Raw genomic sequence first — 16737 nt, 5'->3', positions numbered from 1 at the left:
ATTGGTTGGCAACTCTAGTCGAACTCACGACGGACGCCGCTTAAAATATTTTGTTGTAGCGTTTTTTTATATTAATTAAGGAAATACTGTTTACATTTATGTGTTGTGCGTGTCCTAGACTAATGCTCTTGAGCTAGCAACTTGTGTGTTGACAGTGTAATCGACCAAAGGAATAAAAATAATAGTAATGCGAAAGACCCGCTCGCAAACTCGCACGCAGGCGGAAAATGCCGCAACATCCCCAGCGGCCGGACACCAATCAACGTCGACTGCGCCAACAACAGTAAACCCCTTTGATGCGGGCAAATACAAGGTCAGTTTTCCCCGAAAGTTTAATTCAGCAGATTCCCAAAACAATTTTCAATAAATATTGGATGATTGATAAGCAAGCAGGGTGACCACAAGCAAATAATATTGTGGCGCCACCTCGTGCACGAAAAGGCAATCAAAGCAGTACAAACGAAGCCCGTTCGAAGTTTGCCAACACTGCCATCCGCCATATTATTTCAGACCGTGCGGACAAAACAAAATTGCTGTGACAAAAATAATTCTGTTCGGGCGTTTGTATTAACAAGTTACAGGAAGTAACGAAAATCTTGTCAACTGTAGTTTGCATGCACGGTTCAGTCGGGGGGGCAACTAATCAGAGGAGCTCATCGGTTCAGTGAAATGCAGCGCTTTCTATGAACGCCATTTTTGCCCAGCAAGGTAATGTGTTTTGCGGGACATGCCACAATTTTTCCCATGTACATAGTGGCTGTCAACGCAGACCTGTGTCTGTCCGGCTGGCAAAAAGGAAGTTGAAATCTACCTGAGGATTCACGAAAAGTGAAGACCAAGCCCAAGAAGCTATTTAAATATACGAGGCGAGACCATGCCGGACGCCCTTTCCGCACACAGCACACGCTCGCGTCTAAGCACATAGATGCTCATACATATATGGCATACACAGACATATGTGTGTGAAAGATTGTGCGAGTGTGAGTGCGCTTGGTGTAGAGTCCCGCTTTTTTGGAACCGCGATTTGATCAACATTGGATTTCCCCATTTTCTTTACAGGAATGTGAGCAAATGGTGCAGATGCTCCGTGTCGTAGAGCTGCAAAAAGTCTTGTCGTTCCTTAACATTTCCTTCGCTGGACGAAAATCCGATCTGCAAAGCCGCATTTTGTCATTTCTGCGCACCAATTTGGAGCTCTTGGCCCCAAAGATACAAGAAGTTTACGCTCAATCCGTGCAAGAACAAAGCGCCACGCTGCAATACATAGATAGCGCGAGAATGTACTCGCACCTGCAGATGCCACCTTCGGTTCAGCCGAATTCTGTAGGTCTGGTGGGCGGCGGATCAGGCCAGGTGCCGGGTGCGCAGATGTCCGCACAGATGGCCTCGCAGATGCCAACCAATGTTCTGCCCTTTCTGCACACGCACGGCAACCAGCTACCCATACATCCGGATGTGAGACTGAAAAAGCTTGCCTTCTACGATGTGCTCGGCACACTGATTAAGCCGTCGACGCTGGTGCCCCGCAGCACACAGCGCGTCCAAGAGGTGCCTTTCTACTTCACATTAACGCCCCAGCAGGCCACCGAAATCGCATCGAATCGCGACATTCGCAACAGTTCAAAGGTGGAGCACGCCATTCAAGTGCAGCTTCGCTTCTGCCTGGTGGAGACTTCATGCGACCAAGAGGACTGCTTCCCTCCCAATGTGAATGTCAAAGTGAACAACAAATTGTGTCAGCTACCTGTAAGTGTGAATCGTTTCAACTCCTCCCCAAAACTCTCACAGTGGACTATTCTAATACCATATCCCTTTCCCACCACCAGAATGTCATTCCAACAAATCGACCAAATGTGGAGCCAAAACGACCGCCACGGCCCGTGAACGTTACCTCCAACGTGAAGCTGTCCCCAACCGTTACCAACACCATTATGGTTCAGTGGTGTCCCGACTACACGCGCAGCTACTGCCTGGCAGTGTATCTGGTGAAGAAGCTGACATCCGCACAGCTGTTGGTGCGGATGAAGAGTAAGGGTGTGAAGCCGGCTGATTATACACGAGGCCTGAGTAAGTATACCTCTTGGTAGAATCCATCTAAATATTAAACAATCTTTTTTTGCAGTCAAGGAAAAGTTAACAGAGGATGCCGACTGTGAAATAGCCACTACAATGCTGAAGGTATCGCTCAACTGCCCGCTGGGAAAGATGAAGATGCTGCTGCCATGCCGAGCTTCAACGTGTTCGCACTTGCAGTGCTTCGACGCCAATCTCTACCTGCAAATGAATGAGCGCAAGCCCACCTGGAATTGCCCGGTGTGCGACAAGCCGGCCATATATGACAACCTGGTTATCGATGGGTATGTGAATAGAAATCTCTGTGAACAAACGACATGAAAGTAACTGATCAAACGTGAAATTTGTGTACTCCCAACAGCTATTTCCAGGAGGTCCTGGACTCGACCCTGCTAAAGAGCGATGACACTGAAATACAGCTGCATCAAGATGGCTCATGGAGTACCCCGGGGCTGCGCAGCGAAGCTCAAATCTTGGATACACCCTCCAAACCCGTTCAAAAGGTTGAGGTCATATCGGACGACATAGGTGAGAACATTAAGCTACTTATTATCTGAGCCGAACTGACCTGATTGCTGTTCATAAATCTCTCTCCTTGTAGAGCTAATCGCGGACGAGACCAAGCCAGTGAAGAGTGATTTGTCTCCGGCACCAGACGACCAGCCAACGTCAACGTCAAACAGTGAAACTGTAAGTTTTGTCTGCAACTCTGTCGAGTGTCTTTTGTAATTCTGAAATCTGATCTGACAGGTCGATCTGACGTTAAGCGATTCCGACGACGATATGCCTCTGGCCAAGCGTCGTCCTCCTGCAAAGCAAGCCGCCACTAGTTCCACTTCCAATGGTAATGGTGGTGGCGGTCAACGTGCCTACACGCCAGCCCAGCAGGCCCAACAATCTGGTATGTTGGATCCATTTTTGCAATAAGCACAATAAGTAAACCAATAATAATTGTATAGCCAAGAATTCTTTATATATATATTTATAAAGTGCTGTTTGTAGACTATATATATAAATTTATATCTATATATAAGGTTCCATCCACACCTTCCCCAACTCACTTACACACCCACACCCACACTACAGACTCAGTCACACACATCTCATACACACACATAGTACATTTAAGGCATTTTAATCGTAGCGTTAGAACCGCAAGCTACCAGACTCGTCCTGTCCCTTGCAAGTATATTGGTTTTAGCATTCATCCAACTGACGGGAGACTCTTCTCTTTTAAGTTAGATTTCTTTTAGGGAACCCCTTAGTTGAGTTGTCTGTCAGTTTTCCCCATATTAAATGAGGTTAATTCTCTCTTGTTTGTTCCGCTTCAGTTTGTGTGAGAAAGTATAGAAAAATTTCCTAAAAAAACGCGCCCTGTAAATTGTAAAGCTTTGAAAATTCTAAGACATGGATATACTTCAATTGGAAGACTTGTGCATTGTTGGCGTCGGGGCGATTATGCACTTGAGCAATTTGAGCCTTATTTCGGCACTCAATAATAAAGCCACAGTGCTCATGCCGAACGCAGCTTCCTTGTTGGTGACCGTGACCTTGCTGGCTTTGCTGACTCAATGGCGCCCTGGCTGGAGCAACTTGATGGCATCGACTCGTTCGCAACATTTGTTCCTACTGATATTGGAGCTGATGATCATCGTGGGCTTGGTGGAGCTGATGTTGGTGCAGATCTGGGTTCCAATGCTCATTGTGCTGAATGTCGTGTGCGAGTATACCACCCACGCTCTCCTGACGGCCAACAATGAATACCTAGTGTACAGTACCCCACATTTCGCCTTCTGGCTGCGTTCCAAAGCCTTCTACCAGGCGCGCTTCCTTTTGGCTTTGGCCCTTGCCTTAGGAATCTTCCTGTCCCAGGGCTGGCAGTCAGTCATACTGAAGAGAGTGCAAAATATGCATGCTATTGGCAGTAGAGCTGGTAACAACACAGACTACAGACCGCCACTAACTGTCAAGCATCGCGGAATGGAGCAGCTTACACGTAGAGTTCGCTACATACCCTTGGGCGACGGTCAAGAACTAGAAGAGTATAGCTGCTAATGTTTAAAATTTTGGTGTCTTCATATTCTTGTCTCTATTTTGTTATTATTTTATTTGATTATATTGTAGTTGCTGGAAATGCGGGTTCGTCTCTTTATAAGCGTGTCAATTTACAGAACTGGGTGCGCTCACGGTAGGTTCAGGTCCAGCTTTCGTTTATGCGAACACTTTACTGTGAAAGTGCGTCGCATATACCTTATCAGGTCGAAATGAATCTCTTTCTGTGCACTCACTCTCTTGCAGTAAAACCCATCAGAGAAAAGTCGGCAAGGACGGTTCCGGTGGTGGTTCCGGTTTGAGGCATCCAAACGTGGGTTGATGATGAGCAAGAATCCATATATTTTATTAATTTTGTAAACCAAATAGTCTGTTCTTTTACTCTGTATTTTATTGTCACTTGTCGAAACGAGTTTATCAAATGTACCCGCATCAAATAAAATGTTATTTATCTTAGTAGAGTTCGCCAGTTGAGGGTTTTTTGTATTATGGCGTGCATCCATGCTCCACACTGCCACTCCCTTGCCCCACGTGTCAATGCGTTTTTGGTTTTGTTTTGTTTTGTCCATTGTTGTTGTGTTGATATGATGATTATGTATTTGTATGTACTAATTGAAGTAACTGTGCATTTCTTGTCTTTTCTTCTCTCTCTCTCTCTCTCTTCTTTCTCCGCTGCTCTCCCATTTTGTGTATCGTTTGACTCTGTGCTGCCGCCGATGCATAGAATCCCCAGACCAGCAAATAATGGCACATCAATCGTCTGAGTCGCAGCAAGTGTTAGAACTAGAACAGCAACTGCAGCTGCAATTGCAGCATCAACAGAACGAGCAGCCAGCATCAGCAGTGCATGCCACTCTACTGGAATCCCTGGCTGCTGCGGTGGCGGATCAAAAGCACTTTCAACTGTTGGATCTTGCTGCAGTTGCTGCTGCTGCTGCTGCCACAGCGTCAGCATCGTCCGGGCAAAGTCAAAATGGTGGTCCATAGAAACACACAAAAACACGTGCACTTGTCACATCCACATACATACACACACACTCATTCGAATTATTATTTTCGATTATTATATGCATTTACAGTCAGTTTTCTCTTTTAATTTCGCTTGGTCTTCCCTCCCCTCGCACACTCGGGTCTCATTTGGCGCCATCATATTTACTTTAACCTCAGAGGCTGGCTACCCTTCGACAAGCTGTTTGCATAGATTCCATCAATTCGGTGGCATCCATTCATCGCGTTGCAGAACTTGATATTTTAAATTGTTTTATGTATGTGTTGCAGGATGCAGACCAAACTAGTTGAAGTTGCAGTAGAGACTATTGCTGACCTGCCCGCCACCACTTTATGTGTGCAAAACTGTAAAACAAACTGTATCCATGTCCCCTTTTCCGTTGTTTCTGTGCCAGTTGTGATTTTCTTGTCTGCACTTATTTTTAATCATCTCGCGGGGTTCTCCATTTTACCCAAAAACGGATTTTAAACGAAAAAAAAAAACCCTGCATCTCCCCCACTAGAAATTACAATAGGTAACAATCGTAATTTATTTATTTTTTCATCACCTTTGAATGGCCGATCGCGGAATGTAATAGCCCTACGCACCACTAACATTAGTAAACATAAATCAAATGTTAATATTTAAGTCCTACCAATGCAATTTGGACGTATTCCTATGCACTAATCGAGAGGAGACAATTAAGCTAACTAAGTTATTTTAGTTATCATTATCATATGATGTGGAATAGAGTGTTGCTGCCGAGTGCTCGCTCCCCAAGTGCGTTTGGTTTTATTATATTTAGCACATCAGAGCGAATAAATTCAGTTCACCACAGAGAAGCATCAACTAACAAAAAAATACATAGTTCGGACTAAGTAGGAATTCAAATTTTAAAGTAAATATTACAAATCAATAACTCCCTATTAAAGTTTTAACTCTTTTTTTAAGCTTTAAGTTATAATGAACCCCAATTTAGTATAAAAACTGCTTTGATTTTGATTGGATGCCAAACCCTTAAGTTTCGATCTTAATTAAATGAATGAACAAACATGAAATCAATGTACAATAAGATGTGTACTTCAACTATATTATTAAAAAAAATTCCAAACAAGGTCATGTTGTTTTATTTTGCACGAGGGGCGGTTCATTTAGAAATTCCTAATTTAAGCGGAGCAACATTTTGTTTGTAGTTTTAAATTAACTTATCATTTGGAATCTTGTTTTTATTGAGCACATCCGAAACTTTTTCTTTACTTGCAGAGGATAAAAGCGGATTGGTTGCTGCGGTCAAAAGCAAAGAGGATTCTGTTATTGATCTTTTAGATTCGCCCTAACGTTAGCACAGCGCCGCCGCCGTACGCCCGTTCGTAAGATTCTGATATTCATTGTTAAGAACCCCCAAAGAATTTAGACTTGTCCCTATTATATATGTATATGTATGTATACATTGGGTCTGAAATTCAATAAAGTACAAGTTCATAAGAGTATTGATTAAGCTTAAAACACTCCCCATATAAATAGCTAGACGTAAGGAATAAATTTGATTTCAGTATCCGTTTGTTTGTTTGCGTTCGAACAGCTGTTTTTTGTTTGTTGCAGAGATGCCACCTCCACTAAACTCGCGCAGGCTGGCAGCCCCACTGTTCTGTACTTTTACCTGTTGGTGTTTGTTGTAGCCCGTCTAAATATATTTTGTTAAGAAAATCTCAAAGTTTTTTTTAGCATGTCAAAGCCAATTCTGTACTACGCTCTGTTCAGTCCTCCAGCCAGGGCTTGCATGATTACTGCAAAGCTAATTGGCTTGGACCTGGAGCTCAAGTAAGTCGCCCCCGCAACTGCCTGCCATTTATCTCATCGATTTCTACAAAAGTAAATTCTTTTTGCAAGCAGGCTTGTCGATTTCACCAAGAAAGAGCATTGCGGTGAGGAGTTTTTAAAGGTATACCACACAGACTAGTATTACCTTTCGCTTGTTAAGAGCTTTGCAAACTAAACTCTTCCCACAGCTCAATCCCCAGCATCAGGTTCCGGTATTCGTGGACACCGATGGCGAAGTTTATGTGGACAGCCATGCCATCATATGCTTCATGGTGGGCAAATATGCGAAGGACGATCAACTGTATCCGAAGGATCTAAAGAGACGGGCTCATATTGACCACCGCTTGCACTACGAAAACGGGGTGCTATTCCAGGTAATCAAGGACATTGTGGCACGCAACATCTATGGCGGCGAGGGTGACCTCAACCAGAGATCGCTTACTCTCTGCCACAATGCCTACGCAGACCTCGAGCACTTTCTGTTGAAGGGGAACTTTGTCGTGGGCAACGAGCTGAGCGTGGCCGATGTTTCGATTCATACCACACTCGTGACATTGGAGTTGCTTATACCGCCGGATCCAGATCGTTATCCACATATTGCTGCCTGGCTCGAGCGCATGCATTCATTGATACCCGACAACGAGGAGATCAATCTCAAGGGAGCCGAGGCACTGAATGCACGGATTAGGAGTTGTATGGCCGCAAACAAGTTGAAGTAGACCCTCCACGAGGAATACATTCAGTTAGCGTGTTTGTTGTATATTAAACTCGAATTTATTGATATATTTTGTTAGGCTAATTGGTTTAAATCCTTTCTACAATATTTTCTGTCTGTCTTTTGATTTTTGGAAGTCAAATTTACAATTCGTGTTTTATGGATAGCTTCCTTTTCATGCAACCTACTAAATACAATTATTTACACAAGCAAGACTCTTAATTACTTTGATCTGATCTGAACGAAAGAACCGGCCACTGAGAAGAACTCGACTCCTAAGAGTTATTTTGCTGTCATCGGTCATTGATCTTCGTGATCCCATCGTGACTTCCGTTTATCTCCTATCTCCTAGCTATTTACAACACATTTGAATGAACTTGAATCACACTTATTTTGGTATATATCTCTAGCAGGATGCGGTTGCCCTCTAATCGAACGTCGTCCAGTTGTTCATACCCTTGCCAGCTGCACTTCCTGCCGTGATTATGGCCGGCTTCTGCTGCTGATGCTGCTTCTCCGCTGCGTTGGCATTTAATGTGAACTGATCCAGCCCGTATTTGCGCAGCAGCTCAAAGTCATCGTCCGGCCTAGCGGCAATGGTGTTGCGTTGAATTTGCGGCGGCAAAGGAGGGGCTCGACCTCCGGTCACAGCAGCGACTGTAGCCATGTGCTTGGGAGCGAAATACGGATAGAGTGGGTTGCTGACACTGTTGCCCGACGACGCTGCGGTTACCACACTGCTGTTGACGCCCGCTGGAAGTGTAGAAGATTTCTTGTTGAAGACTTTGCCCAGCGGAGGCATTGGCCGTGCATTCTGGTTGAGCGGGTCAAAGTCCTCCAGGTCGAAGCTGGTGTTGTTGCTATCGTCCAGCGATATCAGATCGTTCATGCTGTCCTCCAGCGGCTGATGGGGGTGGTGGTGATGCTGCTGCTGGGACTGCTGCGGGAAGGTAGGCACAGACATAGGTTGGGATTGGTTAGAATACGGTTAGAGCAGAGGGTGTGCGGATGTTTCTATGCTTCGATTTCAACTGTGCTCTCAAGTGGATGATGTACAATATGCAATAATGGCAATTGGGGACTACTTTCTACCAGTTACAAGCAGCTACGAGTAAATTAATTAAAAACAAGTTCAAAGCATTGAGTATGAATGATTAGATTAGATTCGCATTGAGAATGAATAAGGATACAGAACAGAAAAGAAGCAGGACACGTGTGTATATCCCACAAAATGCACCAAAAACAGTACAGAAGAGAGATAGAGAACGGAATTGGAAACCACTGGAAATAGGTCATTTCTTCAAGCACATTCACGAAATGTCACGATTTTGTGTCTACAGTTTCTATACAGTTTTGATTGTATTGGTGATCAAGGAATTACACACATTTCTACTTTATGTGGGGGGTCTACAACTACTCTCTTTATAAGAGAATTAATTCGTTAAATGATCAAAATGAAAACTACTTTCTCGCGAGAAACAGATGAACGGATTTGAAACTGAAAGTGAGTTAGCTACGTTGGCCAAATGAGACATGTGAACAGGTGGAGGAGGTGGCCGAGGAGGAGTCAGTCTCTACATGGGTAGGGGGGCACGTCATGTGTGTGTTAGTGTGAGATGGTATGGGGGGACCACAACCAGGATGGGCTTCTTTTCTTAGTTAATTAACGACGCAGCTGGTGTACCTCTCTCTTGGCCCTTGGTGTCGGAATGGGCGGATCGGAGACATTCAGATGCGAGAACGTTGAGGCGGCCGTCACAAAGGAGGCGCCGGAGGAGCAGGAAGACGACGTCGATGTTGTGGAAGATGCGTTGGAGTTGCGTACGGAATTGTTTGGTGCTGCTGGATCATCCTGCCAGCAGTTACGCTCCAGCTTGCTGATCTCCGCACTGACGGCGGCTGCTGTGGCGGCCACAGCATTGGAGCCGCATTGCCTTCGCGGTGGAATGGGCGGTGACTGCACATCCGGTGGACTATCAAAACTGGAGTCCGTGGTAGGCAGTGGCTGACGTGGTTTGGTCGGCGTGGAGGTGTGGCGCGGCGGCTTCGTCTCCACGTGCTGATGCGTGGCATACGGATGATTGTAGTAAAAGGCGGAGGCTGGCTGCGTGGGCTGCATAGACTGGGGAGGCGGTGGTCGAGCCGGCGGCGCTCCTCCTCGCTGAGTGCGTGTGGTGTGGTGATCTGAGCTTGGCTTAAGCTGCGCGGGTCAATGGCGATGATGTTTATGTCGTTGATGTGGTGTTGTGGCATGTGCATGTGGCATGTGTATGGTTGTGGTTTGAGTGTTTGTATGTTTGTGAGAGACATGAAGCGACAGCGACAGACAGTTGGACACAGATACGACACAAACACGGAAACAAAAACAAGAAGAGCATGAGAATAACATAAATTTCACAGTACATCGAGATGAGTGACGGACGACACGCATGGAGTCGAGTTAGCTGGGGGCAGGGCAAGCGGCAACTCAAGAATTGGCAAGTCTGGCAGCTATTGGAGCTGTTGCAGCTGCAGCCGACTCTCGTACGCCCGCACCAGACTACTTACACTGCGATCCACAGCCGGCGTCTTGAAGAGTGGATGGTTCTGCAGCTCCTGCGACAGGTTCATCTCCGACGATGAACAGAGCGAGCTCGCCGAGCTGACAGCAGGAGACGCAGCCAGATGATGACCATAATGAGCAGCAGCATGCGCCCCGTACGCATGACCGTTCGGCTGTATGTGGCTACTCGAGCTAGACATCGCCAGTGGAACTGGCCCGCGTCGTGCCCCGTACTCCCGGGGCTCTCTGGCCAGCGAGCCGTTTGTGTGACTGCTGCCGGTGCCTGTGATGGCACCCGTTCCGTGGGTGCCTCCGATTCCATTGTCTAGCCGCTTGCTGGTGACTGGCGAACTGGGTGCCGAGTGGTGGGCTGCTCCAAGACCTCTGCCACTACGGACGTATCCACCACTGCCGCCATCCGGTCGGTCCGAGTGGGTGGGCGAGCCCAGACCAAAGTGGAAATTGGTTCCGCCCAACTGGTTGCCGTTCTCTCGCAGCTTGGTCTTGAAGCCCTTGTAGGCGGTCTTCATGCCCCGCGAGCCGTCCTTCACCTAACGATTGGATGGCAAAACACACACAGGTTAGCAAGGGGACCATAACCATTGCAGAAGAAGGTCACACAAAGAGACATAATTTGGATATTCGTAGCTAGGGACTGTGACCACTCACCGATTTGACGGCAGACTTAACAGCAGGATTAGTCTGGCAGAGCGGAGTCGCAACCGAAGCAACAGAAACGAAACGAGAGCAAGTAGTACAGAAGAAGCACAGTAGTACACAGCGGGTGCGGATTACGTGCGTGGCATGAGAGATATCCAAGCGGCATATGAAAGAGAGACGAGACGGAGACACGGATACGGGCGATATACAATGTGAATGAGAGATAATGATGTCCCAATGCTGGGATATTAAGCCTAAAGCTACGCTTAAGCTAGCACTCAGTTTAATGTTTACGATGGCACTGCTGATAGAAGCTACGAGAGCAATGAGGCTTGTCGAGTGATGAATGAGATCAAGATCAGAGCCAGGGGGACAGGTAAAAGTCACCTTTGTCCCTCAGTTCTGAATGGATTTTCAGCTTAAAAAGAGCGTTAATGATGGGCACATGTATGAGTTAGTACACAGTTCTTGGGAGACTACAGAGTGAGGGGAATTCCTAGGGAAAATAGAGTATGAAAAGGTTAGGATAGATAGCAATATTAAGGGTGTAGCTACCCATAAAAATATATGTAGCGTAGATGGTTCGTTAGTCCTTACAGAGAGTGTTTTTGTATTAGTACGAAAGAAGCCTGCTTTTATTCAACAAAAACCATAACCAAGAATGTTGTTAAGCAGCGGTGGACATGCGCTTTTGGGAGTTTGGGAGCAGTCCAACAACAAGAAAAAACATTTATCAGTAAAACTCGAAACGAGCATCATGCAGAGGGAACTCTCTTTTCACTTGTGCGTCCCGAGCATTCATGTGACAGCAGGGACGTGCCCACCGCTGTTCTACAAGTTTTTTTTAGATGTACTGCCGACTAAATGAAGACTGACGGATCATGTTTAAGCCAGTGACAGATAAAACGCAAACTAACTAAAACATTCAACTATTTCATCAACGTAGGAAACTGTAGATAACTGTAGATTTTGGTTTTAGTTTTGCCAAACAGAAATTAAGTGGAGTTATGAAGAAAGTGCAGTTGCAGTTGCAGTTGCGTTTGCGATTGAAATCGCTTGTTGTTAGGACGATAAATCGCTTAGGCATATAATTTATATTGAACTAACATTTGTTGAGAGAGAGGTAGAGGTGTTGGTTTGGGGAGATAGAGTTACATTCTACTCGTTTGGATATTGGTATTTGCTATTGATGGGCTTTGTATTGTCATGGCATTTGGCCCTCTATACAAGTTCTTGGCAAACACTCGCGACACACTTCGCTTTCCCAAATAATACTGCGAAATAGAGATCAAATCAAATGTAAGAATATCATATGGAGGGAAATAGTGGGGTGGGTGATGGGAAACTTAAGCGTAGGGCGGTAGCAGGCAGGGTCTGTTAGCGGCAGAGCTTTGTTCTGTTCATTCCTTCTCCAAAACCGACAAACCCGACTTGATGGGGATGATGCTTTGGTGGTGGGGATGTGCTGTGGGATGGGATGGGCTGCAGGGAATGGTGATGGGCTTAGCGGCTAGCGGCTAGCGGCTATCGTTTGCCTGGCTCTCCTCCGCGGCTCACCTTGTCCTTGACATTCTTGAGAAAGTTGCGGCCACGCTTGCGCATCTTCTCCGCATAGCGCACGGTCTCCAGCTCAAACTCGTCGGAGAAGCCTAGGCCGCTGTTGAGCATTTTCAGGCGATCATCGATGAACTGGGCAAAGATCTGTAGCTCCATCATTTTGGCAAGAAATGGCCGCAAATGAGCCGGCCGAGATTCAATGAATTTGTCGTGGTTGAACGTCTTGCTGGTCTCGTGGTACTCAACGGCGTCCCGATAGCCGCCAATCAGCTGCACCAGCGCATTCAGAAATATCTTCGAGATGCGATCACCGATGTGGTCCTGCGTGTGATTCAGATGCTTCTTCAGCTGCGACACAATCTCCGCAGGCATGTCGTGCACATCGTCAAAGGGACTCTCAAATGTATTTGTATCACAGTTTAAGATTACAACTTCCCCGAGCTCATCCTCGGATACCTAATGAAACAGAAACACACAATCATCATAATCAACACTATGGGCAGTCCATCTACGTACGGTTTCGAGCACTGGCTTTGGCACACCAATTAAATATGGCATCGGGGCACCCAGGTAGTCTTTGAACTCCCACGGCAGCACCGGGATGAATATGTGCTGCCAGACCATGGGGAATAGGAATGCATTGGCCGCCTGTATGCACGAGGAGAGGCGATCCAGGTGTCGCGAGGTGAATATGATCCGCCGCTCGGCCAGCATGGCCGCAAACACAGCAATCATCTCCTTGGGATCCACAAAGTTGTAGTACAGACTTAGATTGTGCTGTCACGGATAACCAATAACCGAATAACAGATTAATTAATTAAATATTTAATTCGATAATGCTTGAGACTCACGTTTTCCGGCATGCTTGGCAATTGGAACTGCAGCGGACGCTCGAATATAAAGTGCTGTTTAAAAATTAAATATAAATATAATTACAACATCTAGCCGGATAAATTGGGACTTACACTCCGTCCACTGTTGTAGAACACCGTCAAGCTGCCGCCCGAGTCGGGCACTCCACGATTGTAGGCCTCCGACAGGAACGTCTTGAAGCCAGTCGCATCGGTTCGCCTCAACTCCGCTAGCACGGGCAACAATTTCAGGAAGGTGTCGTGCCACGGCAAGTAGGTGATCAAAACCATCGCTGTGTTCGCCTTGGGATCGTGTCGACAGAAGCCAAAACGCCATTTTGAGTCGCCGGTGGTGTGGACAAAGGAATACGATTGCACCGATTCGCTGTGTGGATGATAAAAGATGATATGCACACATAAGTAAATGAAGAATGAAGCACAATTGGGTTTAATCTAGGGAAACATTTGCAAATCTCGGTCATCAGTTGTAGTAGGCTACAGAGCTATTTTTGTATAGAGTCTCTTGCTTTATAGATGATCGTTTTTAATGCAACAGATCTACATGTATTATTTCGCATCACAGTTCTGCATCACTTTTATTAGATCAAAAGTGGTCCAAAGTTCGCCAATTCCCCTGGAAGGTTATTCATGAATCGTTTTCCCTGTTCGCATCCGCTTGGGAACACCTCATCGTCCATCGCATGGCCTTGTCTTGAGTTGCCCAATGGCTTGCCATGCCTGATAAATTGTAAACAGATGTACAAAGTACAACAGACGAAGAACAGACCTCCAAAATCCTCTTGGAGACTCACTTCAATGACTAACGCTAACCGTTGGCGCGTTAAGTCTGCTTTCGTCTTCTTTTATTTCGGCTCTTAACCCACATAAAAGTGATTTCGCAGCGCACTGACCACGCCAACAACATCTACGCGTCTGTACACATATACAACGCGAAAAGCCGCACAAAACGTCTGATGTGAATTCAAAATTAATTATTAAAACATACAAATCATTTGAATTTCATTCACTTCGTCCGTTAAGCTTTCCCGTGATTTGTGCATTTAATTTTAAGCGGCCCTTTCAATACCCTTACTATATTATTTTGCTGTAAGTGCAACTGTTTTCTGTCATTAATTAACAGCTTTCTTAGTGATTCAACAACTGAGATAAATTTCTCAAGAATATTTCTTATCAATTAATAAGAAATCGAGGAACAGTTTAAAGCGTAAAATAATGTATTTTGGTCGCTTGCACTCGAAATGGTTTTCGCCTTGACTTTTTGACTTGTTTCCGTTACTTTGCTGTCCGTTATTCTGTTCGATATAGGAGCGAGTAAGAAGTGTTGGTGGGTGCAAGTTAAAGGGAAGGGAAAATGTTGAATAAAGAGTATCGAGAGCACCAAAGCTACCCTTTTAGCATAGATTGTGTCTCTCTTTCATATTTAAGCATTCAAAATGAATGGCAATTTCGCAAGTCTAAGCCACAATGATGGAGCAAAGTCCTATTACCAGAGAGCACGTTTCCCATTGTCCACTAACTTTGCATATGTCTCGAGTCGAGTGTTTTCTGCGCTTTGCGGAGCGTTACATAAAGAGTTGTTAGATTTAAGTGTTTCGGATCCGATCGTGTCATTATTTAATTCAATATGCAAAGGCAGACCGGCCAACGACAAACAACAAACAAAGCGCAACTCATGCGGGTGTTGGGACAAGGAAATTGGATGTACGGACGGATGGACGGTACATTGACTTGGACTTGACTTTCGTTATCGCTACTGCTCTGCGTGTGCTTCAAACTGCTTTTGTTGGAGAAAATCAACAAAAATTGATAAGCTGTAGGTCAAAGCGTTTTCAGGCAATATTTACTGGTCTAATTAATTTGTAGCGAAGAACAGAAAATATAATTGCTTTCAATTGTTGGCTTTTCGGAGTATTTTAGTGATTAGAAGGGTACTCTACTCCTGGTACTGGTACTGAGCAGTACCAGCTGCAGAGATAAAGAATAAAAAGGGTTGCGAACGTCGAAAGGTTGCAAAGATTTCGGGCATGACTAAGTCCGTAAGGTTGAAGAACGCGGATGGCGTAGCTAGCAGATTGATACAGTTGCAGACGACAATCCAGGAAATAAAATGACGAATGGTGCTCAACAAAAAAGAGCATTGAATAATGATCGTACGTTATGCGAGCAGGCCGTGTAAACAAATGCCAAAAACACAACAGCACAACAGGTTATACATACATTTGTATGTACGCTTCATGGACGGAGTGGAGTAGAGTGGAATGGTAGTGGTTGGTCATATGAATCATCAATGGAACATTCACAGGCAGCTGCCTGTTTTTGTTTTTGTGGCCGTTGTCTATGGGATGATCGCGATGCCAACCAAAGTCGACGGTGAGTCTTGCGCAAAGGCAGCGAGCACCAGCAACAGCAACAGTGCCAGTGTGTTGCATATTGTTTATAAATGGACGTCTCTGACTAATGCCAAGTGACCGGAAACACGCAAAGAGCAAAGAGGGGATACTCACATATAGAGTGAGGGAGGGAGGGAGCAGTGAAATACGCACCTTTCGAGATCGCAGGGAAACGCAAACGATGGTATGCCGGTTAGCACCTCTTTATCGCGGAATCCTTCTGGGAAGCTCTCCACGATCACGCCTGCGGGAGTTGCGGCGGCGCCGTTCCGTGGGCTTGTTCCGCGCTCCAGGCCGGGTGTGGGCTTGATTTCGCACCAAAACTCGAAGAGTTTCTTTACATCGTTCCTGTCGATGACAACAGAGCACAGCAATTATGAAGTTGGAGTTGTCATTTATAAATATTATTATGCACGACTCGTGAGAGTAGGAGCAGGGGGCGAAAAGTCGGCTCGGTTCTATCATTGACTGGCCAGGCAGGCGGCAGCCAAGCGAAACGCCCACTGCAAGCAGGCAAACGGCAGGTTGAATGGGAATATACTCACTTGATACGCGATCCCATTTTGAAGCGTAGTTGATGTTTAGCACATGTTTTCCTCTCTCAGTGGTATTGATTTTAAGTTTGTTGGTGTTTTTACACAATTTTAATACTGATTATGCTGTCAACCAGCCCAGCATACGGGTGGGAAGCAGATACAGTCCACTTTTCTTGCTCTTTCTCTTTGTCGATTCGGATTCGTTTCGCGACGTCATTGAATCATTTTCGTTGTTTTCTTGTTTTACACGTTCACTCACTGCCCTGCTGAACTACTTGCACGAAGGGAGGGGATCACTGCACAATAAAATGCTGCCACACACATACGATGAGCCACAATATATTATTAATTCACTTGAAACCCTTATTTTTATGCAAGCAATTTCGGAAGGCTACAAAAAAAACGCGAAACGCACCCGAAATGACATGGACGGGGCCCTGTTATCGAATATGCTGCCATCGAAATATCGCAACAGCTGTGCACCTATCGATGGTATCGCGGGCGTATTCGATGTGCAGCAGATCAGCTGTT

General features: G+C 45.6%; 3 protein-coding genes across 15 annotated transcripts; 2 read left to right on the top strand and 1 right to left on the bottom strand.

The window, feature by feature from the left end:
- The first annotated feature begins 16 nt into the window (after window positions 1-16).
- On the top strand, window positions 17-6603 carry LOC117583713 (E3 SUMO-protein ligase PIAS1). Of its 5 annotated transcripts, XM_034272228.1 has the most exons (9): window positions 18-313; window positions 1060-1746; window positions 1827-2067; window positions 2123-2357; window positions 2435-2601; window positions 2675-2763; window positions 2824-2974; window positions 4198-4261; window positions 4372-4586. In XM_034272228.1, exons 1-9 carry the CDS (start codon window positions 188-190, stop codon window positions 4445-4447), a joined length of 1836 nt encoding a protein of 611 aa, XP_034128119.1. In that variant the 5' UTR covers window positions 18-187; the 3' UTR covers window positions 4448-4586. The 5 variants fall into 5 exon arrangements, with proteins under 5 accessions (XP_034128099.1, XP_034128119.1, XP_034128137.1 ...); XM_034272208.1 differs by lacking the exons at window positions 4198-4261; window positions 4372-4586 and adding an exon at window positions 4850-5884 and having other exon boundaries at window positions 17-313; XM_034272246.1 differs by lacking the exons at window positions 4198-4261; window positions 4372-4586 and adding an exon at window positions 6377-6603 and having other exon boundaries at window positions 19-313.
- Window positions 4739-7858, top strand: LOC117583782 (glutathione S-transferase 1). 3 transcript variants are annotated; one of them, XM_034272368.1, is made up of 4 exons: window positions 4739-4742; window positions 6839-6934; window positions 7007-7055; window positions 7123-7858. In XM_034272368.1, exons 2-4 carry the CDS (start codon window positions 6840-6842, stop codon window positions 7651-7653), a joined length of 675 nt encoding a protein of 224 aa, XP_034128259.1. In that variant the 5' UTR covers window positions 4739-4742; window position 6839; the 3' UTR covers window positions 7654-7858. The 3 variants fall into 3 exon arrangements, with proteins under 3 accessions (XP_034128259.1, XP_034128251.1, XP_034128240.1); XM_034272360.1 differs by lacking the exon at window positions 4739-4742 and adding an exon at window positions 5421-5425; XM_034272349.1 differs by lacking the exon at window positions 4739-4742 and having other exon boundaries at window positions 6783-6934.
- Window positions 7813-16654, bottom strand: LOC117583666 (DENN domain-containing protein 1A). Of its 7 annotated transcripts, none has more exons than XM_034272145.1 (10): window positions 16216-16654; window positions 15824-16018; window positions 13374-13644; window positions 13260-13313; window positions 12925-13185; window positions 12409-12864; window positions 10861-10893; window positions 10197-10742; window positions 9334-9849; window positions 7813-8586 (listed from the first exon to the last, which is right to left on the bottom strand). In XM_034272145.1, the coding sequence occupies exons 1-10, from the start codon at window positions 16230-16232 to the stop codon at window positions 8077-8079; spliced, it is 2859 nt and encodes a 952-aa protein (XP_034128036.1). In that variant the 5' UTR covers window positions 16233-16654; the 3' UTR covers window positions 7813-8076. The 7 variants fall into 7 exon arrangements, 6 of the variants coding, with proteins under 6 accessions (XP_034128036.1, XP_034128028.1, XP_034128045.1 ...); XM_034272137.1 differs by having other exon boundaries at window positions 7813-8589; window positions 16216-16653; XM_034272154.1 differs by lacking the exon at window positions 10861-10893 and having other exon boundaries at window positions 7813-8589.
- Between the last annotated feature and the right edge of the window lie 83 nt (window positions 16655-16737).

This window comes from Drosophila guanche, unplaced genomic scaffold, assembly GCF_900245975.1.
Source record: "Drosophila guanche unplaced genomic scaffold, DGUA_6, whole genome shotgun sequence".
Classification (NCBI taxonomy): Eukaryota; Metazoa; Arthropoda; class Insecta; order Diptera; family Drosophilidae; genus Drosophila; species Drosophila guanche.
The sequence above is the reverse complement of the archived record's forward strand: the minus strand, read 5'-3'. Positions and strand labels throughout refer to the sequence as shown.

Excerpts from the sequence above, each read along its gene's own strand:
- LOC117583713 (XM_034272208.1), top strand. The coding sequence starts at position 188 with ATGCGAAAGACCCGCTCGCAAACTCGCACGCAGGCGGAAAATGCCGCA. Across the intron at positions 2,358-2,434 it reads GACAACCTGGTTATCGATGG|CTATTTCCAGGAGGTCCTGG; the intron begins GTATGTGAATAG and ends TACTCCCAACAG. Across the intron at positions 2,602-2,674 it reads GGTCATATCGGACGACATAG|AGCTAATCGCGGACGAGACC; the intron begins GTGAGAACATTA and ends CTCTCCTTGTAG.
- LOC117583782 (XM_034272368.1), top strand. The coding sequence starts at position 6,840 with ATGTCAAAGCCAATTCTGTACTACGCTCTGTTCAGTCCTCCAGCCAGG. Across the intron at positions 6,935-7,006 it reads GGCTTGGACCTGGAGCTCAA|GCTTGTCGATTTCACCAAGA; the intron begins GTAAGTCGCCCC and ends TTTTGCAAGCAG. Across the intron at positions 7,056-7,122 it reads GCGGTGAGGAGTTTTTAAAG|CTCAATCCCCAGCATCAGGT; the intron begins GTATACCACACA and ends CTCTTCCCACAG.
- LOC117583666 (XM_034272137.1), bottom strand. Across the intron at positions 13,314-13,373 it reads TCTACAACAGTGGACGGAGT|CACTTTATATTCGAGCGTCC; the intron begins GTAAGTCCCAAT and ends ATTTTTAAACAG. Across the intron at positions 13,186-13,259 it reads TGCCAAGCATGCCGGAAAAC|CACAATCTAAGTCTGTACTA; the intron begins GTGAGTCTCAAG and ends TATCCGTGACAG.